At 40.3% G+C, this 19684-nt stretch overlaps 1 protein-coding gene across 9 annotated transcripts in view; it reads left to right on the plus strand.

Moving 5' to 3' along the window:
- LOC306840613 (ryanodine receptor 3) overlaps positions 1-19684 on the plus strand; it is a 104195-nt gene that overhangs the window by 37546 nt on the left and 46965 nt on the right. For all 9 annotated transcript variants that reach the window (XM_079370014.1, XM_079370015.1, XM_079370017.1 and 6 more), the window contains 19 exons: positions 924-1104; positions 2000-2135; positions 3285-3380; positions 3696-3814; positions 6177-6310; positions 6924-7165; positions 7441-7633; positions 9543-9759; positions 9851-9955; positions 12560-12663; positions 14069-14152; positions 14386-14545; positions 16818-16965; positions 17205-17407; positions 17527-17701; positions 18053-18261; positions 18353-18552; positions 18850-18916; positions 18993-19153. In XM_079370014.1, the coding sequence (XP_079226140.1) occupies positions 924-1104; positions 2000-2135; positions 3285-3380; positions 3696-3814; positions 6177-6310; positions 6924-7165; positions 7441-7633; positions 9543-9759; positions 9851-9955; positions 12560-12663; positions 14069-14152; positions 14386-14545; positions 16818-16965; positions 17205-17407; positions 17527-17701; positions 18053-18261; positions 18353-18552; positions 18850-18916; positions 18993-19153 (2934 nt within the window). The remainder of the gene's footprint in view (positions 1-923; positions 1105-1999; positions 2136-3284; positions 3381-3695; positions 3815-6176; positions 6311-6923; positions 7166-7440; positions 7634-9542; positions 9760-9850; positions 9956-12559; positions 12664-14068; positions 14153-14385; positions 14546-16817; positions 16966-17204; positions 17408-17526; positions 17702-18052; positions 18262-18352; positions 18553-18849; positions 18917-18992; positions 19154-19684) is intronic.

The following is a 19684-nucleotide window of genomic DNA, read 5'->3' on the forward strand; positions in this document are numbered from 1 at the left end:
TCGCACCAAATTAAAAAGAAAAAAAGCAAAATATTTTTGCCGTACTGTCTGAGGAGGCAAGCATGCAGAAATATATGGCATGACTCAAATAGCCCAATTAAAAGGAATTACCATCCATGTTTGTCTTGAGCACTTTTAAAGGGCAATCCAAGAGTTACGTAAGAGCCACACTAATGATTTTAGATCATAATTAACAGGAATAATCAAATCAAAGAGTCCCCAAATGCACCATATCAACAAATTAGAAATAAAGCTAAACATTTTAAAGCCTTGTGGACTGTCACACCGTTCACACACTCATGATGTAACGTCCCTCCAGATTGTGAGCGTACTCAGTAGAGAGTTCAGCTTCCGGGCTGTGAGTTTTGACTGAATCGGGTGCCAAAGCCCCAGACAGCTCACTCAGTGATGCACTCATGCGTTTACAAAACAGCAAACATTGCACTCTCATGACTACGCAAGGCCAGCTTACAAAAAGACTAAAAAAAACTATGGAGCACGCAGGTGGATGCATCCACTACCCTTATTTATTATCAAACGGCTTGCTGTCCCACTGGGCCAACCACACTGGGAACATGTGAGAGTCTGTCTGCCTGCCCTGCGGCTGTGACACACACATCTCCGCGCATCCCTCCCATGCTTACGACAGGAGTTATTTTTAGCACTCCAGCGGAAATCATCACTTCAGCATGGATGAACCTGTGGGCTAAACATAATGTTAGTCATCACAGCCTCTCCTTAAGTCTGCTCAGCTGCCCTATTAGAGAATCTTTACCAGGTGGTTGTTGTTGTATTTGTGATGAATGAGAGTCATTTGAAACGGAAATGAACCAAAGTGCATTTTTGGACTGCTTTTTTTTTCTGAATGGGGATTTTTTTGTGTGTGTTGTATTTACTGTGCTCTCTCTGCCTCCCCCTCACAGAGACCTGGATTGTCTGGGAGTTAAGAATAGAGCGCTGGTTGCGCTGCCTGTCGAGGAGGTGCTCCAAACCCTCAATGACCTCATCGCGTATTTCCAGCTCCCTGATGCTGAGTTGGAGCACGAAGAGAGGCAGATCAAGCTGCGCTCGCTCAAGAATCGACAGAACCTTTTTAAACAAGAAGTGAGTTTCACCAAAAACGGGAGAATCTTTTTAACAAGAGCTGTGCCGCACAACACCACCCCCACTCCCTTAACCAATCCGAGTAAAGTTTTGACTTGTGAAATGGGCAATTCTCCTAAGTGACTTCACGTATGAGGGAGCAGAAAGCTGTGGCAAATTTGCAGAAGACAAAGTACATGGAAGGCTAAAGGAATTGATTCTTTGTGCTGTGTTTCAATGCCAACTTGTGTTTGGAGGCATTGCCTTTGGAGGCGTCAGCAGTTTTGGTGTTATAAGTTTCCCCCGGGGCTGGCACCAGTGCACTGAAGCTTTCTGCGAAGCCTCTGGGACCTAAATTGCTTTCATCAATTACAAAATGTCACTCGCCCTAACTGAGTGGGCCTTTTATGTCAGCGTTTAAAATTCCTCTGTAATGCAACAGGCTGCAACAATGTGCACGATCATACAAGCCAACCTGCGTGAGGGGAAATGAACTCAATCAAAATGAAGAGTGTTATTAACGTGCCTTTCTATGTTATTATACCCAAATAGTCCATATCTGTCCCGCCTCTAATATATTTCATGCAGAAGGTCAATTTGTCACTACAGGAAGCTGACTCAGGAGTTTTGCCAGCATTATAAATCATCAGCAATTTCTGTTTTGTCTCTTAGCGTTCTCTATTTAGCATATCAGTTCACCATAGATATTCCTCTGTAGAATACATCACCATGACACCACCACCATGGGGCCGTGGTCAGGACGGTCTCCTCACCAAATTCTTTGAAAAAGACTTTCTCAGATTAAGTTGTAATGCTAATTTGAACGAGCTAATAGTTTGTTTTAAGGTTAATGTGCTAATGTATCAGTGTGTAGTTAAAATGGAGTTGCTGAAGTGTATTATTGGGTATTTCTTAGGGCATGCTGACTCTGGTGTCCAACTGTATTGACCGTCTGAACGTCTACAACAGCGCTGCACACTTTGGAGAGTGTGCCGGATCAGAGGCCGAAGCAGCCTGGAAAGACATCCTGAACCTGCTGTACGAGCTGCTGGGTAAGAGTTTTACACTCACACGGACACGCATGTTTATGAACACACACACACACACACACACACACAGACACACACTTTTACAATGTAATCCTAAAACACAGCAGAATGTTTCTGTTTGAAGTGGGGTTGATATTTAATGAGGCGTTAAGTAGCTCATCATCAAGAGCTGCATTTTCTAAAGTTGCCAGACTTCAGACATATGAACACAAACTCAGCACAATAGACTATTAATACCCCAACTAATACACACATGAGCCCCCCCCCCCCCCCCCCCCCCCCCTTCACATATAAACGCACACACTTTTGGGTGTTTCCCATCTGGCAGATGGCTTTTTTTCCGGGCAGATGACTGTCACTTCTCATCATTGCATTTTTTTATTTATTTTTTTCACTTGCGCTGTATTTATTGCTTTCTGTGCTCCTAAAGCACAGTGTCATCAGTCCTCCCTTTGCAATATCACTTTAACCTTTCGCTCAGCTACCATATGCTCTGTCAGATATGCACATATCTCACTGAGAGGATCTGTCAAAGAGAACGTATGCATTTTTTTTTGTACTGTCTGCAATCCTGCTGTCCTCTCCATTATCTGCTGAATCAAATGTTTGTTGTGATGTAAGAGATGCTTTCAGGAGCTGAAAATTGTGCGATTTTCACTTTCCATATGTAAAGGTTATCTCTCATTCCACCCCATTGAAGCCCCTCTGCCCTCCACGTTTCTCCTTCACACTCTTATTTACACTGATTTCACCTCCTCTGCTTAAATTAGCGTTCCACACACGTCTCTCTCCTCCCTCGTTCCCTCCTCCACCCACCTGCTCCGGCGCAGCGCTAAGTGGATTTAGGATTCCTCCCTCCTTTCTTCCTCGTCTTGTCGCTGTTATTTGACCCTGTCTTTTTTTTTTTTTTTGCTAGGACATATGTGGGTGTGTTTATGTCTTTGCTGAACCCCTCCTTCTATCTTGGGCATCTTTTGAATTAATATGAATCAGTGTGTCCAAGCAGAACCTCTTTCCTCCCTTTGCTTTGTGAGTGCACATCAGGTGTATTAGACATTTTGTACCTGAGGGGTTCCATCACACCGTTCTGAGCTAAAATAACTTCTTCCTATTATTATTGATGCATAGCATTTTTTTTTCTCTGATCTGCAGCTGCATTGATAAGAGGGAACAGGAACAACTGCACCCAGTTTTCTAACAACTTGGACTGGCTGGTTAGCAAGCTGGAGAGACTGGAGTCTTCTTCAGGTGTGCTTATTATCATCCTCGCACATACACACAAATATAAAACAGCACTCTGTCAAAGAGACATCTAGGCCAGTCTATGATCTTTAAAAGATGCAAAAGGACAGCTGTGCTCGCTGCTTTAACATTGTATGACCGATCGTGTCATCTCAAATGTACAGTATGGTAACGTTTCTAGCAGCAGCACTGAGCGTTCTCTGTTGATCTATGCAGAACTGGATGTCTCTTTGACGCGTGTCCCCTGTGTGTGCGTCTTTTTTTTTTCTTTTTTCTTTTTTTTTCTTCGATGGGTGTTAACTAATTGATGAATCTGTGCAGGCATCCTGGAAGTTCTGCACTGCATTTTAATTGAGAGCCCCGAGGCCCTGAACATCATCCAGAGAGGACACATCAAGTCAATCATATCGCTGCTCTACAAGCACGGACGCAACCACAAGGTGAGCAGCCAGGATGCCTGAGCTCATAAGTGGTGTCATGTCTACTTTGATATAAGATAATGACACATACAGGATAGGCTCCTTTTTTGAGTTCAAAAGTAATTCACATACAAGGAAAATTATGTGTCAAAGGTTGAACAGTCCATAATATCTGTGGAAAGAAATGTGTGTTAAAATACAGTGCAATGAACGTAGACTTCAAAATGATAACAAAGTCATAAAAAGAACAAATGTTTTTTGTATATTCATTTTATTCACACATCAATAAGCATCACAACTCACAGCCCAACATAAAGATACTAAACTCATACAAAAATTCATGCAGGTAGAAGGGATGGAAACGATGAGAAATGCTTCCATAGCAGCAGGTTGTCCCCACAAACGATCTATAGAGGAACCTACGAGACAAAGAGCGCTCAGGAGCGTTCAGGAATGTATGTGTTCAGTAACTTACATAGTACAGATATACAGAAAATAGGATGGAAAAACAGAACAATTATTATCTACATTAATACAAATGCCCTTAACACAATGTTAAATAAAAGGGGCCTCAAAATTTGTCCCAATAATGTTACATTTTAGATGATTAGTTATCAATTTTCTCCAAAAATTTATGCAGCCATTTTCTCAAGCACAGTAGGGTCAATCAGGCCTCAAGTTTATGCTCGTACCATGCCCAACAACAGAGCGGTTTGAATGTGTGAAGGGAGAAGTGAAAAGTGAAAGGATCCAATAAGAGCCATGTCTCTGTCAGGAGAGAGTTCTATCAAAACAACCTAAAAACAAAAGAAAAAGATTACTGTCCAGTCCCAGAACTGACAGTCCCAAAATACATTAACCTAATGTCAATATCATTTGATTTACATTGATTACAAATTAGAGAGAGAGGGGGGGGTAATGTTTATGTTAAAGACTTAAGGATAATGGAAAAAGTTGAACCACTTTCATCTGAATTAATCAATGTCTGCTATTTATTGAACAACCATGAATATGAGAAAGTGCAGTCCTCCATCGTTTATCAGGCAACACAATATTGATTTGCCTTTGCCTTCTTCATGCAGTTGATTGAAAACGAATCTTTATAGCAGTAAGTCCCTTTCAACTGAAAAATATATATTCTGAAGGTATGCTTGATATATATTTGCTGACTTGCTGAGGAGAAGATAAAAATGAATAAATCATGAATAATGTGCATAAGTGACATTCAGACTGTAGCTGGGGCCATTAGCTTAGCATAAATAATGGAAACAGGGGGAAACTGATTGTCTGGTTCCTTATGTAAGAAAATGTTCTAAATTAACCTGCTGCAACTTTTCTGACAACAATAACGTCCTGGAGTCACCACTAGTTGCCTGGCAACAGCTCCTCACCAATAAATTGTCCAGTAGGCTATGTAGCCCCTGAATGGCAATTTGTCATTTAGCCACTTCGGTTTTTATAGCCTATTTGATTGTATTAATCGAATATTAATTTAAGAGATCATCATTTTGAGAGAATTTCTTGGATTTATGCTAACATAAGCTAACTCGTGGCTACTTCTTAATGTCTAAATGGGATTTTAGTTTCACTTTTCTCAGTTAACATGAATGTACATCAGCCTAAGTTTTATGCACACAAAATAACAAAAGAAACATCTCAAGCTGAAATACCCTCACAGCAACCTGGAAGTGAAAAGAACTCGACTGAAAGTCATTCTGTTGTCATCTCCAGCTCTCTTCTCATTAGGCTCACCAAAATGCTTCACTGGATGCTCATTCATTTCCATAACAGTTCCCTTTGGGCTTCTTGTCACCATTTCCTCTGTTTAGCTACAAATTCATCGTGTTTACCTTCTACCAGCATACAAACTTCCTTGTTTGACAAAAAAAAGGTTACTGCGGGTTTGGCTGCAGTCTTGTCCCCATCATGAATGAATCAGTTTAACATTGAAAGCAGATTAGGAGTGGGCAGTCTGCTGGACCGGGTCATAAATCAGCCTGAATGTATCTTTTGCTATGGAAGCTGGGTAGAAAAAGGCCGACCATAAAACATGGCTATTCTGGAATGTCACCTTTGGCAAAGCTTCCTGGGCCATTTAATTCCACTGCTTTTTGGAGCATCAAAGGGATTTTATGGGACATGTTTTCCCTCCAATAAGCATCTTTGTGTAATTATGCAGTGATTGCATGAAAGAGTGTCCCTTGAGCATCAACCTGCACAAAGATAATATGTTATTACTGGAAGGTATATGGATTTATATTCAGGGTTTAATAGGGACAATGAGGTCAATGTGTAATCAGTTGTTGTAGACTTGTTATCACATCTCGTTTTCAACATGTTGTTTCTAATTGTCTCCACTGCCACCCCCTTTTTTCTCCTTTAGATTCTAGATGTGCTCTGCTCGCTCTGTGTGTGTAATGGTGTAGCTGTGAGAACCAATCAGAACCTGATCTGTGATCACCTGCTACCAAAGAGAGACCTATTGCTGCAAACCCAGCTGGTCAACGACGTCCAGAGGTCAGAAAGACATTTGAGCGCCACACTGTTTTTCCTCATTCGGCTTTCAGGACATTTGAAGTTTTTTGTTGTTGTTGCTAAAATTACATTTCAAAATCACATGCTCTTGTGTAGAACATACTTGTTGAGTTGATTTAAGGAAAAAAAAAGCTAGTCAGCTAGTTAGCTGTTTGATAATCTGTTCTTTAAAACTAGTGTTTGTTGGAACTTAAAAACAACTATTGTAGCAGTAAAATACATGCCAACATCTCCCCTGTAGAAAAGTGTGCATGGTACATAGGTCTACATGAAGAGCATGTCCACATTACAACATGGTCTTGAAAAGTGGACAAGGTGGTTTCAAATGTAAACAAGAGTTGCACCAGACCTTAAAATTAATCATCCAGTACCTCATGTTATGCTTCGATGTTTTGTCTTTGTCTTAAAGAAACTGTAAAAGCAGTGATCTGCTTTCTTCTGTCTTGTTTAAAGAGGAACTTCCTAAAATAAATATTTATAGAAAATGTATCTTGTCCTAAGGGCAAATTAAAAAAAAATCACAAATATATATGAAAATATTTTACATCTTCATATGAATGATAAGTAATGATTTCTTGTCCCACTTCATTGTCAGCATGAGGCCCAACATCTTCCTGGGGGTGAGCGAGGGCTCCGCTCAGTATAAGAAGTGGTACTTTGAGCTTATGATCGACCAGGTGGACCACTTTGTAACCAGCGAGCCGACGCACCTGAGAGTGGGCTGGGCCAACACCAAAGGCTATGCGCCTTACCCCGGAGGGGGAGAGGGATGGGGGGGCAACGGAGTGGGAGATGACCTCTACTCGTTTGGCTTTGATGGGCTACACCTCTGGTCAGGTCAGTTTGAGGAGAAATAAAAAAAATCTGTGTTTGTGTGTGTTACCTGGCTCATTTCATATTAAACCAATGTAATAAAGATAAGTGGTAACCCTGGGCTACAGCCAGGTTATGTCTAGACAGAATCAGCACCCAGCAGGGACCATCTCCTTGCCCAGAATGTGTGTGTTTGTGTGTACAAATTTGTGTTTCCAATCCTATGTGTTAGAGAAAAATTATCTCCTCACTATCAGGCTCATATTTCACAGAGTTTCAAGTCTGTTTTTCTGGCTTAGGTCGTGTCCCACGGGCTGTTGCATCCATGAACCAGCATGTCCTGACCTCTGAGGATGTGGTGAGCTGTTGTCTGGACCTTGGAGCTCCCAGCATCTCTTTCAGGATTAACGGACAGCCGGTCCAGGGCATGTTTGAAAACTTCAACCCAGATGGGCTCTTCTTCCCTGTTGTCAGCTTCTCCGCAGGGGTCAAGTGAGTGTTGATTTGTTACAACTCTGTGGTTGTCTGAGAGAAAATGCCTTCATGATGAATGAGCCAGCACAGAAAGATGAGGCAGCCATAAGAAATATATAAATATTATTTATTACATGTACATTTATCATACACTCACACAAAGACGGTTGGTATAAAATCAGTCTAATCCACCTCTTCATCCTGGTCCGAATTAATTTATCCTCAAGGCCCTTGGATTGGACACAGGTGAAATAGGCTGACTTTTTCCTTTGCTCTGTTGCCATGGTGACCGCAGATAGTGTGATTGACAAGACTTCAAAATGGAATTTCAAGCTCCAGCAGCTTTTCCGTGATTTCATGATTGATTCTGACTTTGTAGAGTAGAGCTGCGTTTTGCATTAACAGCTTTTATTTTTTGAAGCCCAGAGACATTCGACGCAAGAGCCTGATTTTATTTCAAACATGTTTCCTCTTGGGAAGGGAAATTCAGTCTTTGTTTCCTGATGAAAATGAATTCTCAAAAAGTAATGCAATACCTGATGTACCTGATGGGCTACGAGAACTGCAATGGGAGTTCCGAGTGATTCAGAAGATGTTTTTTTTTTAAAGGTGTGAGGGTGAACTCAAAAGTGTGAAAGCAACATGTCATTTTCTATCAGATATACTTAAATCTGCTGAATTATTCTTATGTAGGTGTGAGAACTGCACCTGCAGCTCTGCTACAGGCTCTGACGAAAGCTAAATGCTAGCGTGCCCACAATAACAATGCTAATGGGCTGATGCTAGCCATGTGTATTGTTTTATCGTTTTCCAGGCTAGTGTGGTAATGTACTGTATATTCTCAGGAGGTTGTTGAACATTAATTGGATAGTCTACCTATCAGACATGAGTCTGCTTTTTCCTGTTACACCGTGTCCTGACAGCATCACGTATGATCGCAGGCTCTTGGACTGAGTGTATAAAAGTGTTTAGCATTAACTCTCTATTTCTTAAAGTGATAATTGGTATTTTTTAAGTGTAGTATTTTAAGTTTAATAGCCACAGGAGTTGTCAGTCAGCTCCAATTAAAACGGTCTTTTATGAACTTAGCTGTGCTTTAACCTCTTCATACACCTACTTTTGCTCTTAAATTTTGTTAATGTATTACCCCTGCAGTTACCACATCTGTTCCTTTTAAAATCCTCATTTCACTCAGAGGATGTGTTAACCATCATCTTATATGATACAGTTGTTGACTCCAGATGCTTCTTTCTAACATTTAAGAGTTTAAATTAAACATGTATTTCATTATTTGGCTATAAGCTATGTTGAAAGTAATCCAGAAAATGTATACCTAAACCAAGATACAAGACGGGTACAGTGTATCTAATCTTGTCATTCAGTTAACAATGTGCAATCACGCAGAGTGACCCTATGTGACGATTGTCGTTTGGGTTTCGACACCTCGCAGCTTGTTCTTGAATCTGACCCACTGAACAGGGTGAATATCCCAGTAGATTTCATCTTGCCAGAAGATGACAGCCACACACATCTTGACTTCTCAATAATTGAGGGCTGCAGTCAGAACAGGCTCGGTTGCGTCACCACTACTACTTGAGCAGCTATTTTTGGGCAGCCTCAGGAGAGCCTCTTCACAGTGATGGCCTGAGACAGGTTTTTTTTATTTTTTTCCAGTCTCAGAACTAAACTTGTCCCTGTTAGTGCAGAGGCTGGAACTGATTGAAGAGGCGGAAAAGCAAGTTACTTTTGGCTGCATGAATGCTTTCAAATTGACTGTCTGCTACTTTCATTAATAACTGTCTGATTATCACTAATGATCAAATAAACAGTTTATATTTACACACACTTAATTAACCTTTTCTCCAAGGTTTTATGTGCTTAGAATAATATTATAAGCCTACTCATAATGAACACTGTGTCTGCTCAGGGCGCGTTTCCTGTTGGGCGGTCGACATGGCGACTTTAAGTTCCTGCCTCCATCGAGTTACGCTCCATGTTATGAAGCTCTGCTGCCCAAAGAGAAGATGAAAGTGGAGCCAGTAAAGGAGTACAAAAGGGATTTGAACGGAGTCAGAGATCTGCTGGGTACCGCACAGTTTTTATCGCAGGCGTCCTTCATCCCAACACCTGTTGAAACCAGCCAGGTAAACAAACAGGAGAAGAATAGAGAGCTGTCTCCTCACACTAGCTTGTTGATAACCTTCTGACTTATCTTTTTTATGTCTGCTTCCTCAGATTGTTATGCCACATCATTTAGAAAAAGTCAGAGACAAGCTGGCAGAAAACATCCATGAACTGTGGGGCATGAATAAAATTGAGCTTGGCTGGTCGTACGGCAAGGTGAGAAATGTGCTCAATTGTCCTTTCCTTATTAGACGATACAAAAAATAATCAAAAAGCATAATCCATACATTTTGCCATTCTTATAGAAGGATAGACATCAGAGTTACTTATTGTCTGAAGAGATCTAAGTTAAAGCCAGCTTGAAATGCGTTAGTTGTTAGCAGTATTCAAATTTAACCATCCAAAGCTTGTACGTCATCTTGCTTTCTCTTTTATAATTTGCGGTTCACACCAAAAAGAGGGTAAGTGGAAAGAACGCTCTCATTTTTCCATGTTTGATGCTTTTCATGCCATTCAATTAGACTCTTCATTGTAGGCTGTTTGTAGGTAGCCGAGTCATTGTGTCCGTGTCTTTGATAAATGTCATGAATGACAAAGTATTGTTTCATTAAAGGGCAGAACGGCGTGTTTGAGCAATAAAAGTGTGGCAATAAACCAGGAAGAAAGCAGTTTATTTTTTTCTGCCTTTAAAAGACATTTAACTGAGTCCCTTTTTAGAAAACTCCAGGAGTAGTTTGACATTTTGGGAAACATGGTTGTTAATTTTCTTTCTGAGGGTTCTATAAGAAGATCAATAACTCTAAGCTCTAAACTCTCAGCTTAGTTTACCACAGAGACTTAAAGCAGTGAAAAAGAGCAATCCTGGCTCTTTTTTCATAGAACAACAATATCATCAGACTCCAGACTTAAAGTACAAATTAAACAAATCATGTATAACAAGCCTGTTTAAGATCCTGAGGAGAAATATCAAGGAAGTTGTCTCCCCCATTTAAATTAATTTATGCTACGCTAATCACTGTTACATTCTAAAGCGTCTCGCTTAACACCGTAGAACTATTGACAAGAAAGGGAATAAACATTTTTCTTCAAAAACGTTCCTTCAGAGTTTGTATGGAGCTTTGTTATTGGAAAACTAAGAAGTAGAATATGTGATAATAAAACTTTCACACTTAAAGATGTGCGTCATGACCTTATGAGTCGATATCAATAATTATCATGATGAATGTTAAATCATTCTGTTTATTAAACTGAAGAAGTTTTGTTCCTGGGTGAAAGTTGAAAAAAAAAACATGAGGTTAATTGTGGTTTAATTGTTCTTTATTGTCAGAACATGACAAACTATAATAAACTGTCTCAGAGACGTCATTGCTCATTTTGGCTGCGTTTACAGTCTATAGTGTAGGACTGCCTACCTTAACCCTGCGACATGATTGGCTGTTCGTTTTTTTTTCTTCTTCACTTTAATGGCAACAAGCATTTAAAGCACATTAGTGCCTCCTGTTCCACTGTTTGAGTGGTGTAATTATAGATTTAAATCTATCATACATTTATCCAACATTTGTTAGATTTATATTAAGAAAATTATATTGTGATAATTATGGTTATAGTTTTATTGCCTAGGCCTACCCATTCTAATAAATCTGTGTGTTTTATTGACATAGAATTTCCCTCGTGGATTGATAAAGTATATCAGATTATTACTGCTATTATATGTTTAGAAACACAGCGAATTAGACTTTTTTTTCCCCCTGTAAAAGAACTCGTCTGGTTTATTGCACGCTGCATTTGCTAAAGGATGACACAAACAGGACTGTTTTGCCCTTAAAGGAACAGATAACATAGCAAACACTTTGGAACACAGCTCTTATGTCTATAATACAAACAATTGTACTGAAACTTTTTTCTGAGCCCTAATTTTAATTGTTTGAAAGTTGTGCCTGCTTTAACTTCAATGGTCAAAGGCTCTTTCACTGTGTCATATTTAGCCATGGGGGGTACATTTTCAGATGTGACAGCACTGTAGCTCGGTCTGTGCTGTTTTATTGTCATTCTTTGTTATCAATTACAGCAGCATTCAAATAGGCCTCATTCAGCCAACGGATAAGCACAGCAATATTTGTTCTGGATAAGTCGTTGTATAAAAATATCTTCTTTATTTGCTGTGTGATCCACAAATGTAAATCCGTACGAGGAAGAACTGCCAGAGAAATAGATTTCCTGTAGAGATCTTGTACTATTCACAAAAGAGCTGGCTTGTGTTCATTGAACCTACGCAAACACACAAACACGCGCGCACATACACACACTCTCACACACACACACACACACACACACACACACACACACACACACACACACACACACACACATAGCTGCATATCAGTACACAGCCCTGCATGTTTTCTTGGTAAACATCCCCTATTGCCATGCCGCCCTACCCTGAGCAGCATAGCCAAAGGGATTATTTGGCCTAAGGTGCAGCCTCGAGAGAGGAGTCACACCTCTCACTTGGTATTCCTGTTGTGCACCATTATCATCTCCCCCAAGAAAACATGCTCCCTTTTTCCTCTTTCATAACATGTTCACTAGAGTAGACTTGTCTTTATCACTGCAGCCTGTATTTACAGCGCAACCCCCCCCCCCCTTCCCCCCTTTGTGTTGGGTCACAATGACACTGACTGACAAGGCTGTGTATTTCATATGCATATATTTAGTCAACTTTCCCACATGCATACAGTATAACGCTGTCGTGGAGCAAAGTTGCAGGCCACAAAAGAAAGTTGAAATATTGTTCCTGTGACTCTTCTTTCTCCTTTATAGATAAGGGATGATAATAAGCGGCAGCACCCCTGCCTGGTCGATTTCTCCAAGCTGCCAGAAACTGAAAAGAACTACAACCTGCAAATGTCAACAGAAACCCTGAAGTATGTTCAGTATTATGGGATTATTTTTCTCCACTCTGCTTTAGTTTTAGAAAAGAAGAAGAAAGGGAGCTCGCGACTGAGCCCAGAGGAGACACAGACGGATTCATTACAAACACATTTGACAAGAAAGGATTGCTTTTGTTTTATTTGTTGTCATGTAAGAGCATTAATAAGACCCATATGTTTTACTTACACAGAAGAACAGGTGAACCCAGTTTGGTAGATGCAGATATAATGACATGAGTATACTTCATAATACCAGATCTTTGTGAATTTTTCAATCAATTATCCACACTGCTTTTACAATTTGTGGTGGTGAAAGGGCAGGAACTGATCACAGCTATCACTGAGCCAGAGGTGGGTACACCCTGTACTGACCGTGTGTCAATCACAGAGCTGACATACAGAGAAAGACAACTTGCAACCTACCTAGATTCACACCTACGGACATTTAGAGTCACATATTAACCTATGATCGTGTTTGTGGGCGGAGATCGGAGTATCCGGAGAAAACTCACTCCCACTCATGCTCTGGGAGGAGAACATGCAAAAGCACACATGGGGATTCGAACCAGGAACCTTATTGCTATGAGGCAACCGCCATGCAGTTGGCCTTACACGAATCTCATTTTGTCTGCAGTTAGTAACAAGACAAATAACAGAATAAACCATTTTTTTTTTTTTTTTTTTTCCCAAGTAATCAATGAAACATTTATCATCAAAATACAAGATTATTAGCTGGATAATTTTAACCTCCTAAAACAAGATGTATGTTTTTGTTACCGAAGCCATGTAAGAAAAGTTTCCCTTTCTCCCATCATTTAAATTTGAATCAGTCAAATGTTGTTGAAATCTAATCCTGAAAAAAGGACACACAAAAAGCTCCTGTCTAAGTAAAGAAGGACACACTTCAGCAGAATTGTCCCTTTCCTATGCTGCTGCAACCAAGTTTATTCTTCCTACTCTTAAGAGCTCATTGCTCTCATTTTTTTTTCAGGTCCCGGTGAAACTCTTCATAAGGGCTTTGTGTCACTGCTTTTTAAATGGCAGAGGACAGAGTTGAGGATTGCTGTTAAATAATCTTGATGTGAGAGTGCAACAGAAAGATCTGGGTGACGCTGATGTCTCTCTGAATGACATCAAGCTTGTTTTTTCTCCTCCACTTTGTCTCAGAAGGTGTGAAAAAAAAAACGTGTCAAAGGCACTTCACAGCCAACGCCTTCCTCTGGATATTCTTGGCCTGGTTTCTCCTAATGGATCAAGACATGCCCAATTTACCCTATCACTTTTCCATTTGAACAGACATAAACCCCTCTGTTACATGTACTGTCTCATCAACTATGATGTCACTGTGAGGATTACACAAGTTTTCATTTACTCAAAGTGGTTTTTTTCCCCCATACAGGACCCTGCTAGCACTGGGGTGTCGTGTAGCTCAGGTCAATCCAAATGCTGAGAGCTCTCTCAAAAAGATCAAGCTCCCAAAAAAGTAAGTGTACATGCAGACGTACAGCCTGTGGTCTAAATTTCATGAGAACAAACATTTTAATTTAAAAGTAGTTGATTTCACACTGTTTGTTGGAAAGCTGTCTGTTGGAAATCCAGTCTTAAGACACGGGATGCACTGTAAAGATTTATTTATGACTTCAAATTCTTGTAAAATAAAATAATTAACCCTTTACCTCTTGCATGACAGAAATAACTTGTTTTCTTTGTCTAAAGCTTCATGATGTCCAATGGGTACAAGCCGTGTCCTCTGGACTTGTCTGACATCAAACTGACTCCAGGTCAGGAGCTGCTGGTGGACAAACTGGCAGAGAACGCACACAATGTGTGGGCCAAGGACCGCATCAAACAGGGCTGGACCTATGGCATTCAGCAGGTAGACAGACTGTGTTTAAGTATGGTATTCTGGGCATAAAACAATTCATTTATTGCAAAAAAAAAAAACCAAAAACCTCCAAAAAGTGCCAGGCTTCCTTAACTTTACTTCTCAGAAAAATGAAACTCGTTTTTTCTGTGATGAAAAAAGAAAAGAAGCAATGTCTTCTCTTTTCTTTGTTTCCAATTTTGCTACTGTATTTTCCATATGCTCACTTTCTCCTTCATGCTTCATTAATGCACCTCCTCATACAGTCTATACTCTTGATGTGCACATGTGGGACAGTTTGTTTGGCCTGACATTTCTTAGCTATATGCAAGATGTTCTGCAGTAAAGGGCAAGGGAACATAGAACGTATTGTACTGAACTCACTGTATACAGAATGTGAAAGAACAAGTTGTAAAACTGCACACTGACTGCTCTTATTACTCAGGCTTTGCTATATATCTGTACTGATGCCACTGCATTATGAGTTAAATCCTGTTAAGACAAGACAAATCCTAGTCAATAGGTGGATGGATTTTTAAAAGGATGGATGTTTTTATGGTTTTGTTTTCAAGACATTGATGGAAAACGTTGATGCATCCTGCTAAATTGTCACCAATTGTAACAAATCTTCCTAAAGTGAGTCAAGGCTTATTCAATTGATCCAGTCATGCTTATAGTCTGTAGGGGACATTTTAATATGAATGATCAATGGGTGCTTGTAAGATGTAAGATGACAAGTAAAAGTCATGAATATAGACAATAAAACAGGGACATTGTCTCTGTGATGTCACCTAACGCGGGGTGATAAAGGCCAATGATGTGGATTCCAACCAATGGAGAAGCAGTCAAGGAGGTGGAGCTGAGGAGGGCTGAATAAATATCTTTGTTGCTCACACACACCCATCTACTGTATCTTGCCTAGCTCGTTAAAACACACAAACATAGCCAGCAGTTTGAGTTCATTAACAAACACCATCATGGCAAATGACAGCCATGAAAGTGGAAGAGATGTGTGAGGGAAGCAGAATTGAGGGCTGATTTGCAAAGTGTTGTAATGTATTAAAACGGTTGCAAACTGTACAAGTAAGCCACTCTGACAAATTACTATCATCTTTTCACTGCTTCTTAAAAAATGAGAAACTGAGAACCAAATGGAGAATGATAAAAGACTTTAACATCAGAAAACAGCTGCAGTAGCACTCAACCACCAAAGCTAACACTAAGTTAGCTAGAAATGTGTTATTCCTGTAAACACTACAAATGTATGACTCTTATTGTATTATTTTACACAACCAAAGATCAATGCTGTTCACCCCATCACAGTTTTCAACTGATAAAGGTTTGAGTGACTGACCAGAAACGTTTTTTTTTTTTGCACACTATGACATGGTACATAGTGGGGATTCCTCCTTTTTTGGAGCCAGTATAAAGTGGAAACTCAAGCCAGATTGAAAAATATTGAATATTGAATAATGGATGCATCTCATATTATTTGTAATTATGGAATATCACCCAAGAAAATGAATTGAAACTGATATATTAGATAAATGTTTCCTCACCTAGTTTTATAATACCTTGTTTTTCTTTGTTTGTGGGTTAGATGGTCAAGACCAACCATTGTCTCACAGTATTTCTGATCAACCAGACAAATTATTTTGCACTGCAGTTTAAAACCTAACATGTACATTTCCACCATTGTATGTCAATGTGCACACTTGCTATTCAAAAGTATCTATGCAAAATACATCCTACAGGCACTTGAAGTCACCTGTTAGAATGACTTCAAATCTCAGTTGACTTAAGTTTGCTGATAATGTGTAACAGTGGAAATCACATAACTACAATTTTCAGAGCATGAGCTCAGCAGGTAACTGACCGGTGTTTTGGGACAATGCCACGTGGTTGTGAATTGTGCCTCATACAAACATCAGGGGAAGCTGTTATGTCAAACCAAATTAACAGCCTTTGATCTGCATAACCAGCACAAGATTTCAAATTAAGCTCCACAAATGAGCTTAAGTGGTATTAATAAGTATACTGCTACGGGAAATGACACAGTGACGATGGAGGAAGTAATAGTCAGCCTTAGTCCAATAGAATTTAAATAGCTAATTAACATCTCAATTACAGAGATCGACAGCACAGTTATTACAAACACAACAGTTTGTATTGAAATGGCTCGATTAAGCCGGCTTACAATTTAGAGTAAACCGGGGATGGCTTCAGCATGTTTACTGCAAAGGGGTTGATAAAAATGTTTTCTGGCCGCCTCTACTCCTGGCAGGATCTAAAAAGTAAACGTAACCCTCGTCTGGTTCCCTACGTCCTACTCGACGAGCGGACCAAGAAGTCAAACAGGGACAGCCTGCGGGAGGCTATTCGCACTCTGATTGGCTACGGATATAACATTGAGCCCTCGGACCAGGAAGGTGGTGAGTATGAAATGCATGGACATTGAAATTATAGAGATAATAATTGAATATTTCGTACAACAAATGGGGGGAAATGCTTCTTGAGGAAAGGGAAAGGATTCTGCATGACACCTCCCAGTGACATGACAGTATGAAGTGCTTGCCTTTAATCTCACCACAGTAACTTTTGTCTTGTTGGAGGGGTTCTAATGGTTTGATGAACAACCTACATCCTGACATTTTTCCTGTCCATCCATTAGGACAAGTGGTCGAGCGGCTCAGCATCGACAAGATCCGCTTTTTCAGAGTGGAGAGGACATATGCAGTAAAGACTGGGAAATGGTACTTTGAATTCGAGGCCGTGACAGGAGGGGACATGAGAGTGGGCTGGGCCAGACCTGGATGTAAGCCCGATGTGGAGCTTGGGACGGATGAGCTTGCTTTTGTTTTTGATGGATACAGGGTAAGCTGTTTATCGAGATTTATTTCTTAGCTCTTTGTAAGTGTGCTTTTACCCTTTATCTTTCTTAGAATTCTGGTTGAGGTTATTAAAAAAAAAAAAAAACTTCTGCTCTTATACAGGGTCACTGTCTGAACATGGGCAGCCGTTTGTTCGGGCGATGCTGGCACGCAGGCGACGTGGTGGGCTGTATGATCAACATGGAGGACAAGTCTATGATCTTCACCCTAAACGGAGAGATCCTCATCACTACCAAGGGATCTGAACTCTGCTTTACAGACTTTGAAACCGAAGATGGTGAGAAAGAAATCGTGTGTAAATGTAGATATTGCATTTGTTCTATCAGAGCCAGAAGCATCGGGTCAGGGAGTGTGAGACTGATAAAGTGATTGTAGAAAGAGTTGTTGGTCACTCATCTTTTAATAAAGTCTTCGCAGACAGAGCAGGGATCATTACCCCAGAATGACCACAGTGGACATATAAATGAAAAATAAGTGGCCTCCTGTAATGAAATCACCCTTATTAAATGTGACACTCGTAGTTTGGCATTTTCAAAAAGCTGGATTGATTTCCCTGCCAGTCCCGGTGTGGGTGCGTGATCTCAGAGTCTTTGTAGTCACTCATTTTCTTCATCTGGCTGTCCTTCAGGTTTCATTCCAGTGTGCAGCCTCGGTCTCGCTCAGGTGGGGCGTATGAATCTGGGGAAAGATGCCAGCACCTTTAAGTACTACACAATGTGCGGCCTCCAGGAAGGGTTTGAACCGTTTTCTGTCAACATGAACCGAGAGGTCACCATGTGGTTCAGCAAGCGTCTGCCTACTTTTGTCAACGTGCCAAAGGACCACAACCACATATCGGTAAGAACGAAAGCAGAGAAATTATTTGTTGCTAAAAAGATTGTCAAAGTTGATCATTGCTTTGAGGCAAAGATTTTCCTCTGATTTGCAGGTGACCAGGATCGATGGCACCGTTGACAGCCCACCCTGTCTAAAAGTCACCCACAAGTCTTTTGGCACCCAGAACAGTAACGCAGATATGGTGTTCTGTCGTCTAAGCATGCCTGTAGAGTTCCACTCTGTCTTCAAAGCTAATCCTGTTGTGGACATGAACGGAGTCCACGAGGAAGATACACTTAAACTCAAACACAGGTACTCGCATCCTCAGAATTGTAAATTAAAACCACATGGAACGCAACTGCTTCCTTATTATTATATCCACTATGTTCATGAGCTGTTCCCACATTGGATAATTGACATCAAAGTTCAGTTTCATTTAGCAATACAAAGATATTTTAAATAACAAGGATGCAGGTCAAGATGTTCGGTTGTTCAGATACTTCATTTTGGCTGTTTTAGCTTTGGCTTGACTTAGCCAGTCAAACTGCTAAAAGGTTTTTACATTTTGTACTTGACCATGTGTTGACCTATCATGTGTTACCCTCATAGATATCCTTTAAGATCTGTGAGACACAGTGAGGAAAGCAGACGAGTGGACTATGGCAGCATCACTATGGTAAATAACTGTTTTTTAGGTAGCATTTGGGTGCAACACCTTTTGTGTTTGCTCACTTTTGCATGTGTTTTTACAGTATTACCACTCAGTAAGAGTCTTTGCTGGTCAGGACCCTGCTGTCGTGTGGGTCGGATGGGTTACCCCAGACTACCATTACTACAGCAACAACTTCAACCTTAGTAAAAACCGAACAGTCACTGTAACCCTGGGTGACGAGCGAGGACGAGTCCATGAGAGGTGAGTATAAACCATTTTCATGCAGCAGCCATTTTACTTTGATTTGATGTTATCGGTTGGAAACTTAAATGCTGCGGTAGTCACTCTACTACTGTTGGTGTCTGGCTGTAGTTGTTATAAACCTACATTATCTGAGAAAACATCTGTCCTCTTTGACATGTCATTTGAGATTTTTCATTTGAACTGAGTAGCTGCTGTCAGACAGCTAGCAATTACACATCACTGCCTAATGTTGGCCTTGGCTAATGTTAGCCTTAGCTATGTGTTAGCTGGAAGCCAACATTGTTCATTGGGTATAACACAATAGAATAAGAGAGACATAAATATATGTATTGTTAATCGGAATTAATACATTTCTATTTAACGCAATGTTAGCTTTGAGGTGGTTGAGGGCTAGCGGTTTTCAGTTTCTAATTTTTTAAGAAGCAGTGAAAAGTAGTTTCTCAGAGTGGCTTCATCATTTACAGCACTGTTAGTATATTATTTGTAATAGCATTTGAGCTTTCTACCATGAGAGTAACATCAGAGGAA

This window comes from Symphodus melops, assembly GCF_947650265.1.
Source record: "Symphodus melops genome assembly, chromosome: 19".
In the NCBI taxonomy this organism is placed as follows: Eukaryota; Metazoa; Chordata; class Actinopteri; order Labriformes; family Labridae; genus Symphodus; species Symphodus melops.